The following is a 17,780-nucleotide window of genomic DNA, read 5'->3' as shown; positions in this document are numbered from 1 at the left end:
TCTTTCGTCGGAGTGCAGAATCAGCCGGCCCATAGAATGGTGTCTATGGAGCCGACGGAAAGGCGCGCAGCCGTAAGCGCATACAGGCAACGGAATTCCGCTGAATTTATCTGCGAGAATTCCGTAGTCTGAACCCACCCTAATACAGGAAACATATTCTTTAGAAAATCCTTAGAGGGAGGTATAAGCCAAAATTATTCTATGGCCATTGTAATACAGATTCAGAACATACAGGTGGGTTTATGAACAGAGACTAATAAGTCTGCATAGGAGCTGTGTACACAATACAGTAAGATTCCAAATAAAGACTATGCAATATGTGTGTGTGTGTATATATATATATATATATATATATATATATATATATATATAGTGACAAGGAATACAAAAGTTAGTGTCCAGATTTTTGCTTTCTTTGGCTCCTGTTGATCTTGCTTCGTCTTACTCAGATCTGGTCATTGTATGATAGCCAACTGGAGCCAAACTTGTATGTCAGAAGATAGGAATCTGTGCACAAAGGTGAACATTTACTTAAGAAGTTTCTGTAAGAAGCCACATAAGGAACCGGAGGGGATATCTGGACGCCACATCCCGCAGATCAATAGCTGCATTCCTGCTTTTACAAACATTTTAGTATTGATCTCTCACTACTTTGGCTTGTCTCTGAACAATACATTGCACTTTGTCTTTTGCTACATGGGCTAGGCAGTGTCGGACTGGCCCCCCAGAGGATCCTCCGATGGGCCCCCAGCTTTAGAACCTGCACAAAAACTCATTGACATGTTATTTCTCACTGGTTCTTCATTGGTGGGCCCCAGATACCCCAGTCCGACACTGGTGCTTGGTCTTATTCTGTGTGCTCAACAAAACCATGTCATAAATTGGACGTACATATAGCCGAAATTAGAGATACTGTGTGAATGAACCAGGCATGAACATGGGAGTTAGTGGCACCTACATGCTCGCTGCTGGGGGTAGTACTTGTAACCAAGACCCACAGACTGTGCTATAACAGGTGGGTATCACAAAATGTTTGTGTATGGTCTCCTTTAGTGGCAGATGAAAAGAAAACCGCAAGGTGGCCATCCTGACATCCTAATCTAGTAGGCTATAACTCTCAGAAGTGGAATTGCAAGTCACATGTAAGGTGACGTATCACAGGTTCTTGTACCAACAGACTGTACAGGGTTTGTCTTTGAAGCAACAGTACAGTCCAATGGATCATTATGGCGGCAACGGTAATGCATCTGCAATACAAACAATGAAACCCTAGCCTAATGCTGGACTACTGGATCCTTATATAGTGGTTCATCCATTCAGATGATGCCATGTAACACATTTCCACTATTGGGCAAAGTGTGGTTATAAGTAGCAGGCTTGGACAAGTATTCGGCCGCTTTCACACCTATGTGGGAGTCTGTGACAAGTTTCCCAGTCTAGTCAATGGGACTTGTCAGATGTAGTGGACCTGTAATGCTTGTTGCATTTTTCTGCTCCTATAGTGGAGCTGTACAACTGAATGATGGATGCAAAGGTGGACTAATGTTGCGTTTACACAGACAGATTTATCTGATAGATTTTTGAAGCCAAAGCCAGGAATTGATTTGAAAAGAGCAGAAATCTCAGTCTCTGTCTATAGTCTGTTCCTCGCTTTGGCTTCAAAGATCTGTCAGATAAATCTCTTTGTGTAAACATACCATTAGCTGTTATACTGCACTATATTCTCTATGAGTTCTGCAGGGGGATAACAGATATAAGGCAAAGTACGAAAGGGAATGAACGTAGTCCTTACACAATAGGTTTAAGAAGGAAGTCATTGTTAAAAAATCATAATGTGAACATGCGGGTAGCAGGCTTGTGGTGTGGTCAGAGGTGTTACATATATATAATGCAATGTTCTGTAACAAAAGACTAAAAATAACCATCAGCTCACAGCTCAGCGATGCACGAGTATCCAGCGACAAAGAATGATGGCACGTGTCACTTCAATAACTTTACTGAGGTACACACGTACAGGGAATGCAGATCTCATCTTTCTCTATCATTGATTTAGATGGCCACATATCATACATAATTGACTACAGTCAGCCTCTCTTAAAGGGGTAGTTCACAAAAACAAATCTTTCAAATCAACTGGTGCTAGAGATTTGTAATTTACTTCTATTAAAAAATCTCAAGTCTTCCAGTACTTATCTGCTGGATGTCCTGCAGGAAGTGGTGTATTCTTTGCATTCTGGAGAGCAGGAGAGGTTTTCTATGGGGACAGGACATACAGCAGCTGATAAGTACTGAAAGACTTGAGATTTTTTTTTTTAATAAAAGTAACTTACAAATTTTTGCCACTTCTGGCACCAGTTGATTTGGGAAAAAAAAACATATTTGGTGAACAGGTGGAATCTGATTGGTTGCTAGGGGCAACTGAAACAACTTTACACTAGTGTTGCACGATGCACCGAAATATCGATACTACTATCGATATTTCGGGCAGAAAAACGGTTCGGTACCAGGATTTCCTGGTATCGATACTTTATGTTAAGCTGCATAATAGCGCAGCTTAATATAAAGTACAGCGCAGAGACCACGGCCGGCAGCTAGCTGAGCGCCGGCCGTGTTCTCTGTGTGCCGCCCCCTGGTGTCCCCTCCTCCGCCCGCGCGCTCTCCGCTCCCGGTGGCGCCAACTTCAAATAACCGGCACATAGCGATCGCTAGTGCCGGCTATTTTACAGGCTAGATGCCGCTGTCACAACTGACAGCGGCATTTAACCCCCCCCCCCCCAGAGCCACTCCATATGCAGCAGAAGTCTGCTGTATATGGAGCGGCCCCCACTGCTAATGACTGCAGCCCGCGATATTACGGGTGGCAGTTATTTAACTATTCCCCCGCCGCGGCTGCGTCCTTCCAGTCCTGCCCCCCATTGTCAGCCCCGGCAGCCACCTCTGCACCGCCAGTCCAACCCTTCATCCACCCCTCCCCTCCGTCCACCGGGACCCGCCGCTGCACTTTGCGGTCCCTCACACCGGCCAGTCCCCTCCCAGCATACCTGCTTGTGCACAAGAAGGTATGCTAGGAGTTGTAGTGCACAGAGGTATGCTGGGATCGGGAGGCTGCTGCTGCACAACTACAACTCTCACCATACCATCTAGTGCACTACAACTCTCAGCATACCTCTTTGCACAAAGAGGTATGCTGGGGGTTCTAGTGCACAAGATGTTGGGAGTTGCAGTTGTGCAGCAGCAGCCTTCCGACACAACTCCCAGCATATCTCCTTGTCCACTACAACTCCCAGCATACCTTCTTGTACACTACAACTCCCAGCATATCTTCTTGTGCACAAGGAGGTATGCTGGGGGTTGTAGTGCACAAGAAGGTATGCTGGGAGTTATAACAAACAAGGAAATATGTTGGGAGTTGTAGTTGTGCAGCAGCAGCCTCCCATCACAACAACCCCCAGCATACCTCTTTGTGCACAAGAAGATATGCTGGGAGTTGTAGTGCACAAGAAGGTATGCTGGGAGTTGCAGTTGTGCAGCAGCAGCCTCCTGACACCACAACAACCCCCAGGATACCTCTGTGCACTACAACTCCCAGCATACCTTCTTGTGCACAAAGATGTATGCTGGGAGTTGTTGTGTTGGGAGGCTGCTGCTGCACCACTGTACCTCCCAGCATACCTTCTTGTGTACTACAACCCCACCATACCTCTTTGTGGACAAGGAGGTATGCTGGGAGTTGTAGTGCACAAGAAGGTATGCTGGGAGGTACAAGGGAATTAAAAAGTGTAAAAAAAAACCTAGGGAAATCCTACTGTGCTGATCCAGGGGAAGGCGAAAACCCCTATGAGGCAGATGACAATTAAAAAAATTTCAGAATAAAAGTTCTAATAATCCCCGCCTTTCCCTTTTATTCATGTCAAAAAATAAACATTTGGCATCATTGCATGCGGAATTGTCCGAACCATTAAAAGTAACAAAAAAAGTGATCAAAAAGTCACATAAATAAAATCATAACCACAGTCTGGGTGAGGGGGGGGGGGATGTCATTATATTTGTATTTTAAGTGCTTTTTTTCAAAAGTATCGAAATGGTATTGAGTATCGGAAAAAAAAAGATGGTATCGGTATCGAACTCAAAATTCTGGTATCGTGACATCCCTACTTTACACCAGACTGATAAATCTCCCCCATTGTGTTTTGCCCATGGCCATACAACTAGGAACTGTATGCAGGAAGCCTATCATAATAATAATTGTAAGGGTGCCTTTACACAGAGATTTATCTGACAGATTTTTGAAGCCAAAGCCAGGAATGGATTATAAACAGGTCATAAAGGAAAGACAGATTTCTCTTCTTTTCAATTCCATTCCTGGCTTTGACTTCAAGAGTGTCAGATAAATCTCTGTGTTAACACAAAGCAGACGTACAGATCATAGGTGCCCTTGTGTTTTCACTTGGCCTTTAATTGCTACACAGCGGACTTGACAGCATTTTGGAGGCAGAGTAAAGTGACAAAATTATTATGACTAATGGTGCGTTTACACAGACAGATTTTGGAAGCCAAAACCAGGAGCAGATTATAAACAGGGATCAGTTCATAAAGGTAAGACTGAGATTTCTCCTGTTCTCAAATCCATTCCTGGCTTTGGCATCCAAAATCTGTCAGATAAATCTGTGTGTGTAAACCCAGCATAAGAATCACCAATGATCCCAGAGAGTGGTGAGAGTGTAAACCAACTGGCAGGAACAGTGTGACATTGGTAAGTATACTATTTCAAGCCCTCACACCCCATTCTTAAAATCCTTTTATAACCCTCACAGTCCCAGTGGCTGAGTACAGCCAATTGAGATCTGCCTAATCACTGTGTAGAACACCTGCCACCTTGTGGCAGCATGTAGAAACACAAGTTTATTTACAATAGTTAGCCAGTACATCAAATGGGTCTGCATGGCTGTCATCCCTGAAAGAAGAGCCTTCTTCTAAAGATACAAGCTGGACACTGATTCTTACAGGGGTTATTCAGCGCTACAAAAACATGGCCACTTTACCCCTACTATTGTCTCCAGTTTGGGTGGGGTTTTCAAACTCAATTCCATTGAAGTAAATGGAGCTTAATTGCAAACCGCACCTGAACTGGAGACAACAGTAGGGGGAAAAGTGGCCATGTTTTTGTAGCGCTGGATAACCCCTTTAAAGAGGATGTACCACCAGGTACATCCTCTTTAACCTGACACAGGGACAGAACGGCGCAGTCACAGGGAAGCTGGTGCCGCGGTCAGTTTTTCGAATCGTGGCCCAGTTCCCCTGTACGGCGCCGTTCTTACCACGGTTACCGGCTGGTACGGATGCACTGGAGGTGGGCCAGCCCACCCCTAGTGGGAGGGAATTCCCTCCCCTCTATAACACGGCTCCGTTAGAATCAATGGAGCCACGTCATAGAGGGGAGAGAATTCCCTCCCACTGGGGGCAGGCCGGCCTACCTCCAGTGCTTGAGCACCAGCCGGTAACCGTGGAAAGAACGGCGCCATACAGGGGAACCTGGCACCAGCTTCCCTGTGACTGCGCCATTCTATCCCTGTGTCTGGTTAAAGAGGATGTACCTGGGGGTACATCCTCTTTAACATTGCATCAAGTTGTCATATCTTCAGTGTTGTGGTATAGCAGTAAGACAGCACTCTGCAGTTGGGTGGTACTTGTGGTAGGCAGTAGTCCAAACAAGTAGTAAAGGAAAATCCCAGAACTGAATCCATCTTTTCCCAGCACCTGGGGAGGAGCGGCAAAGCTCCACATCCTGATGAGCAGAATGCAGACAGGAACAAAGATTTGCTTTGTTACTACTGTTGATTCACTCATCATTTGCCTAATTACTGTACTATGACTCTGTACTGCTGAGATAGTATGTAGCCATGACGGACATGTGCATAAGCTCTCAAAGCAGTAATGTGATTTATATTAACTTTTTGTACATCATTCAGCCATATCAAGACTGGGTCTTAAAGTGCAGCCATTTTTAAAAAACTGGCAGCCGGCAGAGGCGAATGTGTGATAACGAGTCCTAACCCCGTGCACTGGGAGAGGTAAGTTATGTTATGTATAAGGCACCTCTGCTCAAATAATTAACAGCCTATTCATAACATTGAGGCAGGTGGGATTCCAAGCGGAGTATGCAGTGGGGATTCCACTCAATTTCTGCCTATTTTCTGCAGTATGAGCTGGCCCTTTAAAGTGAATCAATGCTATCTAAATTATCACCATGCTATAGAGCTGAAAAAGCTAAGCAGATTGATATATATTTGTGGGGGAAAAAAATTCAGTATAACTTATTGATTGAAATCCCTGCTCATTCTGTGTTAAGAAGTCCAGCATCACTCAATGGACTGTACTCTTTAGCATGGAAACAAATTTTTATCAATACAAGTTATACTGACTCTTTTGGGGAGGGGGTGGATATAGACGCCACCAGTCACTTCCCGTTTCCAGCACCAGGTGCCAGACTACGCTACCCCATTCTTTCGCCCCGCTGCAGCTATCTGGTCTGAGCTGCGGCTTGAGATGTTACATCTCAAGGCAGCTCAGCCATTCAGCAGCCGAGGCGGAACCCCACTACGCCCGCTGAATGGCTAAGCTGCCTTGTGACATCACGTCTCAAGCTGCAGCTCAGACCAGAAACTGGCAGCGGGACGGGAGAACAGGTGGCGCAATCCAGGACCTGGTGCTGGAACAGAGGTGGTAAGTGACTGACGGCCTCTACTTCCACCCCTTCCCTGGCCATACCCTAAAAATAACCCAAGCCCGGAGTACCTCTTTAAGACCCGCCGCAACCATAAATTGTATCTCAGCTGCCTGATGGAACCGATACTGGGAGATAGCAGGAGTCAGGTCCCACACAACAGTGATGGGCAGTATGGTGGTTAAAAGCAATAACATTCACATACCACGCAGTTTCCAGCACCAAAGCCCACATTTTGCCACTCTGGTCTTTAGATAGTACTTAAAGCGTAACTGTCATTTCAGGGTCATTTTTCTGAAACATTAACCCCTGGGCGACCTAGGACGTATCGGTACGTCCTGGAAGTCTGTCCCCAGACGACCCTGGACGTACCGGTACGTCCTGAGCTATGAAGCGCGCTCCGGAGCGGGCTTCATAGCAGGTGGGGGCCGGCTGCAATCAGCAGCCGTGACCTCACCGGTAATGACACGCTGCAGCGATCGCGCTGCCGCGTGTCATTAACCCCTTAAACGCTGCGATCGTGGCACAGCCGCAGCGTTTAAGTGTAAGGGACAGGGGGAGTCCCCTGTCACTTACCGATCGGGACCCCCGCAGTGTGACTGCGGGGGTCCAGATCGATAAAACGGACCGCCGGAGGTCTCTCACCTTCCTCCGTGTGGTCCGATCGGCGATCTGCTGCATTGAGCCTGCACAGGCAGGCTCAATGAGCAGATCGCCGATAGCATAGCAATCATCAGTGTCTAAAATAAAAGTAGTGTATGTAGAAGTCCCCCAAAGGAACTTAAAATGTATATAAAAAAAAAAAGTTAAAAAAAAAACCAACACACAACCCCAAAACCCCTCCCCCAATAAAAGTTTAAATCACCCCCCTTTCCCATTATATAAATAAAACATAAAAATAAATAAACATATACACCGTAGCGTGCGTAATTGTCCGATCTATTAAACTATAACAAGCGTCATTGCGAACGGCGTACACAAAAAGAGGGAAAAAAGTGCGTGGATTACCGATTTTATGTTACATTATATATAAACAAAAAATAATAAAAAGTGATCAAAATGTCCGATCTTCACAAATATGGTTTTAAAAACTAGAGATCATGGCGGGAAAAAAATGACACCACATACAGCCTCATAGGTAAAAACTAAAACCGTTATAAGCGTCACAATAGGCCCATTTTATTAATATTTAATTGCCAAAAAAAATGATTTCATTAAAAAAAAATATATATAACATTAGAAAATCTGTGTAAACCTGCATGTGGTTGTGTTCGGACTGACCTATAGAGTAATAGTATGTCGCTTTTACAGTACAGTGCATTACGTAGACACTGGAACCTCCCAAACGTTGCCATATTGCATTCTTTTTTATGATTTCACCTATTTATATCTTTACATAAATAATATATTTGTGATTCCGTCATACATGTTATGGTGAAATGAAAGATGAAATGCTTTTTATTCTCCTGTACAAAGTGTCAGAGGCTTTCCCAAGCTCGTGATCTGCTGCAATATGGGGCACAAATATAAACCAGAGCATAAACTATACAGCTGTGATCTCTGTACATGCTGTGACCTCAACTCTCAAAGCCTTCATACACTACTATAACATTGTGCAGAAAAGTGGTCATGTAGGCAAAGCTGCCAGTAGTCCACACTGGGGCCCAAGAAAGCAAAGACATAGGAAGTTTGTTATACTCACGGGAGATCATCCACAAAAATGTACATGAACTTTTATACTAACCAACCTAACTTTCTGTACTCTAGCTAAAACTGAAGTGACCCTAGGGGTTCATGCACACTGCTTTGTCTACAATTCCCATCAGGCATGGACAGTAGTTTTGAGAGCCAAAGGTTGTTAATCCCTGAAGTGTAACTATGAAGTCCCAGAAGAGAGACAGACACACATACTTTCAATGTTATAATATACAAAAAAAACAAAAAACCCACACCAGATAATTTACCCAAAAGAGTTTATTCAGTACATGAGACTTATGCCTTAACAGCAAACTTGCGCACAGCGTACAGACGATCTTTTTTCTGCTGTTTCTTAGTCCTCAAAGACTCCTCATGCTTGTTCAGCCTGCGCCTCAGGGCCCTAGTCTTCTTTGGCCTCAGATCCAAAGGCTTGTACTTCTTGCCCTATTTAGAAAGTACATTTGTTAGAGTGGGAAATCCAGGCAGTATTACCTCAAAAGGGGTTGTTAACCAAATTTTCTCTTTCAAATCAACAGGTGCAAGGAAGTGGCAAAAATTTCTCATTTACTTTGATTTAAAAATCTCAAGTCTACCGGTACTTAGCTGCTGTATGTCCTGCAGGAACTGGTGTATGCTTTCCAGTCTGACACAGTGCTCTCTGCTGTCCATGACATAACTGTCCAGAGCAGTAGCAAATGCCCACAGAAAACCTCTCCTGCTCTCCAAAGAGAATACACCACTTCCTGTAGGACATACAGCAGCTGATAAGTACTGGAAGACTTGAGATTTTTAAATATAACTCAATTACATATCTCTTGCACCAGTTGATTTGAAAAAAAAAAAAAAAAAAAATATTGGGTGAACTACCCCTTTAAAAGGTTATTAATGTAGCCACCAGCAGCTAGTTACCTTAGATGTTGTATTGCTTTGTACTTACAAATATAACAATATGCATGACTTAGCCCTCATTCACACGCCCGCAGTGCTGTCAGCAATTGCAGAACTGCGATTGTGGACAGCAATTTGTGCCTTCATAGTGGTCCGCAATTTATGGACCACTACATTCTATGCAGTGACCTGTTCTGCACTACATCATGTCTTTTTTTGCAGCGGATCCGCCATTATGGACAAATTGTGGACGTGTGAGTGAGGCCTTACTTTGAAAATGTCCCCTACATAACACCTTTTTCACAACACTTAGCATCATGCTGCTGTCCCAGATACCATGTAAAAGTTGGACACATCATCTATACCATAATAAAAGTGTTCTATGTATCCACCAAGCAACAAATCCAGCTATTTACGGCTGGCCATAAGTTGCCTGGTGGAAGTTACTATAGCAAGAACTTATTCACACTGACGCCACTTAGAGAGCCCAGTGCTGGGTGATTGTCTTGCAGGACCAAAAATCAAGAAAAGCTACGAGTATTGCCGGATCATAGCCTCAATGTTGCAAGATCCTGTTGCTGGGAACTTTTCCCCCCTTTTCGGGAAAAATACCACAAGGAATAGGAATACTAAATAAAGCTAGCAGAATATTGTCCTTTGGGATAAGTTCACTTGTCGTCATCACATAACAGCCAAACACAAGTATACAGACAGATGCTGTAGTGTTCTCATTGGATTTTACTAGGTAAATAAATGTCAAGTGGACTCTTTACATGGTATAATTTTTTAAACTACAGAACCAGTTGCTTTAGAAATTATGTAATTGTGTAAAATCTGTGTAAACCTGCATTTGGTTGTGTTCGGACTGACCTATAGAATAATGGCATCATGTCGCTTTTAGCGTATAGCGCATTACGTAGACACAGGAACCTTCCAAAAGTAACCATATTGCATACTTTTCCCCCAATTTATATTTTCATAAATATTTTCGGGGTTCTAACTTACATGCTATGGTATAATGAAAGACGCCATTACATAGGACACCTTTTCCTAAAAAACAAAACCAAGCCCTCACATGGCTCTATAGATAGAAAAATGAAAGTGCTAGAGCTCTTAGAAGGGGAGGAGGAAAAAATTAAAGCGCAAAAATGAAAATTGGCGCAGTCCACTGGGTCATTTTGGGCTTGGTCCTCAAAGGGTTAATTTACTCACTTTGTAAAACTTCCTCAAGTTTTCTTTTTGTGTCTGGTTGATCACGGTCAGAACTCTGGCGATGGACTTGCGGACAACGCGGCTGAAGGAAAACAAAAATGGCAAATAAAGTCATGGAATAATCTATGCAGTGAAACGCACCAACCCCATTATCCAGACCACCACACATTATGCACAGAGGCCATTACCACAGAGATCATTTTTAAATGCAATTTTGAGCAGGTTTCCTTTCTGCAACCTTTACATCTATATAGACTAAAAGGCAGGAACATTGTTCAAGTCATTCATGCAGCGGATTTGCGGAGCTGTACCAGAAGTAGTAAATATTCATATTACAGACATTTTCTCAGGAAAGACATCGTGTATCCCCGTGACTATTAGTGAGGACTAGAGATGAGCGAACCTCGAGCATGCTCGAGTCCATCCGAACCAGAGCATTCGGCATTTGATTAGCGGGGGCTGCTGAAGTTGGATAAAGCCATCCGAACGACCGGGTTCGGATGGACTCGAGCATGCTCGAGGTTCGCTCATCTCTAGTGAGGACCTTTTGCTTTCAGAATGAATAAGGTGGCGCACACAGTCACCACTCCACTGTACATAGGACCTGTAAGCATAGTACTGTACACCATTTTCATCTGGCCCAGTGTTAAAGTAGGAATCTCAATGTCCAATTTCTGATCTTCAAATGAAGAAACAAGGGACTCATTATTGGTGGGAGTCCCAGCAGTCTGTCCCCCACTGATCAGACACTGGCCACCTAGCCTATAGCCCTGTAAGGCTGCATTCCCACGTTCCATGATACTAACGGATCACGGACGTGAAATGCATGTACCGGAGTCACCCCGCGCCCGGACAGCATCTGTAATTAGATGCTGGGAGCGGGGAAGACTGTATTCATAAGCGCCGCGCTGTAATCAATCAGCCACGGGATGCTGTTACTACAGCGCGGCGCTTATGAATACAGACTCCCCTGCTCCCAGCATCTAATTACAGATGCTGTCCGGGAGCAGGGGGACTCCGGTACATGCATTCCAGGTCCGTGATCCGTCAGGATCACGGAACATGGGAATGCAGCCTTACACTCATCTTGTAAAAATAAAAAAAAGGCAGTGGCAGAAAACCAGTGTTACTTGCACAAGTAAATGAAATTTATTGATCACTAGTAGATAAAAGGGGGAATCAGACACTAGATACCTGGTATATTCAAGTTATACATTTGTGCAAAACTTCATTTTATAAAAAAAAAATATATAAAAATCTGACTGTTACTCTCCCACCTATCAGAATTGAGGATGTTCCTTAGCAGCAGGTCATCCTGTGGCCCAACGTATTTACTATAATTTACACCAGGAAGAGGAGTGAAATTATTACGCCTGCCTAGAGCCAGCACAGACTTTAGTTCAAAGGAGCAAAGGCAGCCAAAGTCGTGCCAAATATTAAGGCATATTGTGATTTTCAAGGTTTGTGCATTAAGTCCCCTCTATCTACCTCCGTGATCCTTGGAAAACAGTTTTGTATCCATGTTTTTCAAGAATCGGTATTCAATAATTGACAGCTAAAAACCACCACAAATTCCATGGAGGTTTCACGACCTACTGACTTCCAATGTTTTGGTCAAAAAAAAAAAAAAAGCTACCCACAGCTCCAAACTGCTGACACTGTTGAACAACTGTTTGGTCACAGCTTTCGTATAGCCACGTACAGGATTAAAGATTCAAAGCAAATCTGCGCCATCAAAGGGATATTCCATCGAAAATATTTTTCTTTCAAATCAACAGATTTCAGAAAGTTACTTCTATTTAAAAAAAAAAAATCTCAAATCTTCCTATACTTATGAGCTGCTGTAGGTCCTGCAGGAAATGTTTGCTTTCCAGTCTGACACAGTGCTCCCTGCTGTCTGACAGGAGTGGTCCAGAGAGGTTTTCTATGGGGATTTGCTGCTGCTCTGGACAGTTCCTGTCTCGGACAGAGATGTCAGCAGAGAGCACTGGAAAGGACATACAGCAGCTGATAAGTATGGGAGACTTGAGATTTTTAAATAGAAGTAAATTACAAATCTATATAACTTTCTGTAATCAGTTGATTTGAAAGATTTTCACTGGAGTACCCCTTTAATAAGACCGATGATAGAGCCCCCTATAACACACTTGCATATACTCACATCTTTGACAGCTTAGAAGCGGCGCCTCCTGTCACCTTGGCTACTCTCAGCTGAGATAACTCTACTTTCAGGTCATCCAGCTGCTTCAGCAGCTCTTCCTTCTTCTTACCGCGCAGGTCTCGGGCCTTGATTTTTGCCTGTAAGGAGATACACATGACAATTAATTACACATGACAATTAATTATTAAGACAATCCAAATATCTGCCAGACACAACACTGACACTCCACTATAAGAATCACATAGGGACCAGATGTAACCACCCATATTACCCTTAGGGGCAGCAATAAGGTTCTTTGCATGTACAGATAGGGTACACTTACTGCTACAAGGACAACTACACGTCCTGGCTGATAGCTCGGCTTTTGGAGGGTTATATAGATACAAGGCCTCCGGTATATTAGCACCCCCAAAATGGGTCTGTATGTACTTTGGAGTTAATATATACATACAGACATATCAATGCTCAGGCGTCTCCTGTGTGATGGCATGTGGTCTATTGCTCTCTGCTATCAGCCATTACAGTACAGCAAGGGGTAACTACTAACCAATGGCATACAGGGAGTCCAGAAACATGTCAGGTGCATGAGCATATAACTATACATGCATATACAGCCCTGCTTAGGACCTGACACGGACTTTCTCTGTACTGTGCCTTTAAGAGGACACGCTGCAAACACAATCACCAAGTTAGAGCGTATAAATACAGCAAAGAGACAAAGCCGTAAAGCAGGACGCGGCTGTTATAGAGTAGATATTCTTTACTACAGCGGAGCCGGCCATACCACTACACTACCGGGAGAGGGGGCGATTAAACACTCAAATATCCAACCAGTCCTTCCCCGCTATGAAGCAATACAACCCCGCACGGATTCCCTGCACTCTCCCTGACAAGACAAGCAGCAGTACACGGTGACCAGATATCCCTAAACGGAGGATGTCCCCGGATTACACCGGACCGGCGGTCACAACTCACCATTATCGCCGCTGGCTGCCAGAGGAAAGGGAGGGGTCAGCAGAGAGAGGAGCTCTTCCGGGTTACGGACAGCTCCACTGCGCTGATTTCGCGGGGGGGCGGTGTACGTGCAATGGTATAGTCCATGCTGTCATTGAGCAATTCATTGATTTCTATAGAACTGTAATCTGTTCTTTTCACTTATTAGAATTATTAAATATTATGAAATATTATTTTGCATCACAAAGAAGTTTTTACCAACAGATTATGGAGACATAAAGAGATAAAGCTGAGTAAGACAAGGCTGGTGCAAAACGACACCTGCCATTATACTTTGAGAAGTTGCATGAAGCAGAGCATGATGGGAATTGTAGTTTTGCTTCAGTTTAAGGGCCATAGATTTGTTTACAGAAGCAGGAATAAATGGTGGTGTTTTGCAGGTTCTCCCTACTATATGGCATGGAAATGGTCCAAACAGGCAAATATCACCAGGGTCAGACTCAGACAAAAATTTGCTCCCCCCTAAAAGTGTTGCGCTTAATGTCTCCCTACCCCAGCCCGTTGCTCTTTCATTGAAACAGAGCTTCCCCTTCGTGTGGAGGTCGTCCTCCTTCAAATACTTGGGGGTTCACATTCCCGCTAAATTTTCAGAGACTATGGAGTTAAATTTTGGTCCCTTGCTGTCGACATTTAGGTTGGATCTCGCTAAATGGGACCGGAAAGATTTCTCCTGGATAGGCAGAATAAATATTATTAAAATGAATCTTCTGCCCCGGCTTTTATATCTGTTTCAAATGATCCCGTTACTTCTGCCACGCTCCTTCTTCACCAGCCTTAATCGCCTTTTCTTTCGATTTGTCTGGGGAGGAACGCGGCCTCGTTTGGCGAGATCTACCTTAGTACTTACCAAAACAGACGGAGGCCTGGCCCTCCCGGACCCGCATAAATACTATTAAGCTGCCGTGGCCACTAGGGTGTTGGACGGATTTCACCACTCCTCCACCAAATTATGGGTGAAGTTGGAAAAACTAATTTCCCCTTTTTCTTTACCATCACTGTTATGGATCAGACCTTCCTCCTGGTCAGGAACACAGTTAACATCATTGCCATTGGTCTCCAAAACTGTCTTGCTGACCTTCAGGTACTTACGAACTACGCTACCCCTATACGAGGCAAACGGTCCTCTCACCCCGGTGACACGTAATATTGACTTCCCTGCAGGTTACTCAGATACCACCTTTCTCCTCGCACCAGGGAGTAAGGACTTACTCTTTCAACATGTTACAGAGGCTTCCGCACTAATCCCATATGACGCTCTTCTCCCTGACAGAACCCCCAGAACACACTGGCAATACTTGCAGCTACAACACTTTTACCGCACAATCACTCAACCTCTTAAGCTACATAGGCAACTGACTCCATTTGAAGAGCTCTGCTTACAGTCTACCCCACCCACACATACCATATCTCTGTTATATTCCATCCTGATCACGCCACCCGACTCCTATAAGACTACTTTCCAAATCGGGTGGGAGACTGAATTAAATCATACCTTTGCAACCGATGACTGGGAAAAGGCTTTTCTCTTGTGCCATAAAGCCTCCATCTCCAGCAGGGCTCAGGAGACTAACTATAAAGTTCTATCACGGTGGTATAGAGTGCCGACTTTGTTGCATAAATTCTACCCAGTGGCGTAGCCACCCTGGTCGCGGGGGTCGCCGCCGCGACCGGGCCCGCCACAAGGAGGGCCCGTGGGGCCCCCCGATCAATCACTCTTGTGACCGCAAGCATTGTTTTGCTTGCGGTCACAAGAGTCTGGCTCCGTCTTACCCCCGGCAGCGCGCGCATCCCAGAACTCCCTGCGCGCCTTGGGCCCTGACTTCCGGTTTCCGGCGCGCAGGGAGTTCTGGGATGCGCGCGCTGCCGGGGATAAGACGCGACACCCCCGGCAGCCGCGCAGCAGCCGGGGACAGATCGAAGGAGTGAGGATCAACGTGGGAGCGCGATGTCAGGTGAGTTAAGTTTTGTTTTTTTATCAGCCTGTACGGGTGGGGGGAAAGGAGGGGGCCATCTATGAGGGTGGGGGGAAAGGAGGGGACATCTATGAGGGTGGGGGGAAAGAGGGGGCCATCTATGAGGGTGGGGGGAAAGAGGGGGCCATCTATGAGGGTGGGGGGAAAGGAGGGGGCATCTATGAGGGTGGGGGGAAAGAGGGGGCCATCTATGAGGGTGGGGGGAAAGGAGGGGGGCATCTATGAGGGTGGGGGGAAGGAGGGGGCCATCTATGAGGGTGGGGGGAAGGAGGGGGGCATCTATGAGGGTGGGGGGAAAGAGGGGGCAATCTATGAGGGTGGGGGGAAAGAGGGGGCCATCTATGAGGGTGGGGGGAAAGGAGGGGGGCATCTATGAGGGTGGGGGGAAGGAGGGGGGCATCTATGAGGGTGGGGGGAAGGAGGGGGGCATCTATGAGGGTGGGGGGAAGGAGGGGGCCATCTATGAGGGTGGGGGGAAAGAGGGGCCATCTATGAGGGTGGGGGGAAAGAGGGGCCATCTATGAGGGTGGGGGGAAGGAGGGGGGCCATCTATGAGGGTGGGGGGGGGGAAAGGGGACCATCTATAAGGGAGGGAGGAAGGGGACCATCTATAAAGGGGGGGAAAGGGGACCATCTATAAGGGAGGGTGGGAGAGGGGGACCATCTATAAGGGAGGGGGGGAAAGGGGACCATCTATAAGGGAGGGGGGAAGGGGACCATCTATAAGGGAGGGGGGGGGGGAAGGGGACCATCTATAAGGGAGGGGGGAAGGGGACCATCTATAAGGGAGGGGGGGGGGGAAGGGGACCATCTATAAGGGAGGGGGGGGGAAGGGGACCATCTATAAGGGAGGGGGGGGAAGGGGACCATCTATAAGGGAGGGGGGGGGAGGGGACCATCTATAAGGGAGGGGGGGGGAAGGGGACCATCTATAAGGGAGGGGGGGGGGGGAAGGGGACCATCTATAAGGGAGGGTGGGGGGAGAGGGGGCCATCTATAAGGGAGGGTGGGGGGAGAGGGGACCATCCATAAGGGAGGGTGAGGAGAGAGGGGGCCATCTATAAGGGAGGGGGTAGAGGGGGCCATCTATAAGGGAGGGGTAGAGGGGGCCATCTATAAGGGAGGGGGTAGAGGGGGCCATCTATTTGGGGGGGGCAACAGAGGGGGAGAGGGAATACACAGAGGGGGGCATATATTATTAGGAGGTCACATAGAGTCAGGGCTACCCACTAAATGAGGGTGTAAAGGGGACAGTACAGATGTGCAGTGTGTAGAGAGATGGAGATGGTGTCAGAGTGTGGAGCCTAATATGTCTGTCTGGCAGATTCTGTGGATTCGTGGCTCGGAGAAGTTCTCATAACGGCCTAGGACGGATGGAGAAGAAGATGAAAAGGAAAGAACTCCGATCAGAAAAGACGTCTCCTGTGAGTCACCTGATATAACTGCACAGTAATGTATATGGTGTATAGAGCCTGTGTAGAGCTGGGGCCACCTCTATATGACTGGATGAGGTGATTTAGTATACTGGATTTGGTCAGTAACAATATGGTGGTGATGGTAGTGGTTGTGGTGTGGCGGTAATGTTTCCTTCCTATATACTGGTATTACTGGTAATATTGGTCTCAGTATACAGGATTTGGTCAGTAATAGGTAATATCTGTCTTGGTGTGTGTGTGTATATATATATATATATATATATATATATATATATATATACATACAGTGGTACCTTGGTTTAAGAGTAACTTCGTTTAAGAGCGTTTTGGTTTAAGAGCTCACAGTTTTTCAAAATTGTGACTTGGTTTAAGAGCATTGCTTTGGTTTAAGAACTTCCTGTATTGGGTGGGAGCGCGAGTGGAGAAGGGGCATGGCCTGCATAGCGGGGTCTACAGCACTGTACTCTAAACACCTTCCAAATCATAGCAGATCCCCTTCAGGCTGGGGCTTACATCAGGGGACAGGACTGTGTGTGGGGGGGTAATCTCTCCATAGCTGTAACCCCTCTCTCCCCAGACAGAGAGTGCTGCATGTATGTGCCCACATCTGCCCTGCTCATTCCTTCATGCTCCCTGCAGTCTCTGTCAGCCCTTGTGTTTCCCATCCTCTCCAT

At 45.9% G+C, this 17,780-nt stretch overlaps 1 protein-coding gene across 2 annotated transcripts in view; it reads right to left on the bottom strand.

Annotated features, from left to right (window-relative positions):
* Positions 1-8,680: 8,680 nt before the first annotated feature.
* The window catches only part of RPL35 (ribosomal protein L35), a 446,139-nt gene continuing 437,039 nt past the window's right edge, over positions 8,681-17,780 (bottom strand). Inside the window, exons 1-4 of one of the 2 annotated variants that reach the window (XM_069986390.1) lie at positions 13,659-13,758; positions 12,684-12,820; positions 10,523-10,604; positions 8,681-8,866 (exon numbers count right to left, since the gene is read on the bottom strand). In XM_069986390.1, coding sequence (XP_069842491.1) covers positions 8,717-8,866; positions 10,523-10,604; positions 12,684-12,820; positions 13,659-13,661 — 372 coding nt within the window. In that variant the 5' untranslated portion in view covers positions 13,662-13,758 and the 3' untranslated portion in view covers positions 8,681-8,716. Of the gene's footprint in view, positions 8,867-10,522; positions 10,605-12,683; positions 12,821-13,658; positions 13,759-17,780 lie in introns of those variants that run through there. The other variant, XM_069986391.1, reaches the window with a different exon arrangement.

The sequence above is a fragment of the Dendropsophus ebraccatus genome, chromosome 10, assembly GCF_027789765.1.
Source record: "Dendropsophus ebraccatus isolate aDenEbr1 chromosome 10, aDenEbr1.pat, whole genome shotgun sequence".
In the NCBI taxonomy this organism is placed as follows: domain Eukaryota; kingdom Metazoa; phylum Chordata; class Amphibia; order Anura; family Hylidae; genus Dendropsophus; species Dendropsophus ebraccatus.
The sequence above is the reverse complement of the archived record's forward strand: the minus strand, read 5'-3'. Positions and strand labels throughout refer to the sequence as shown.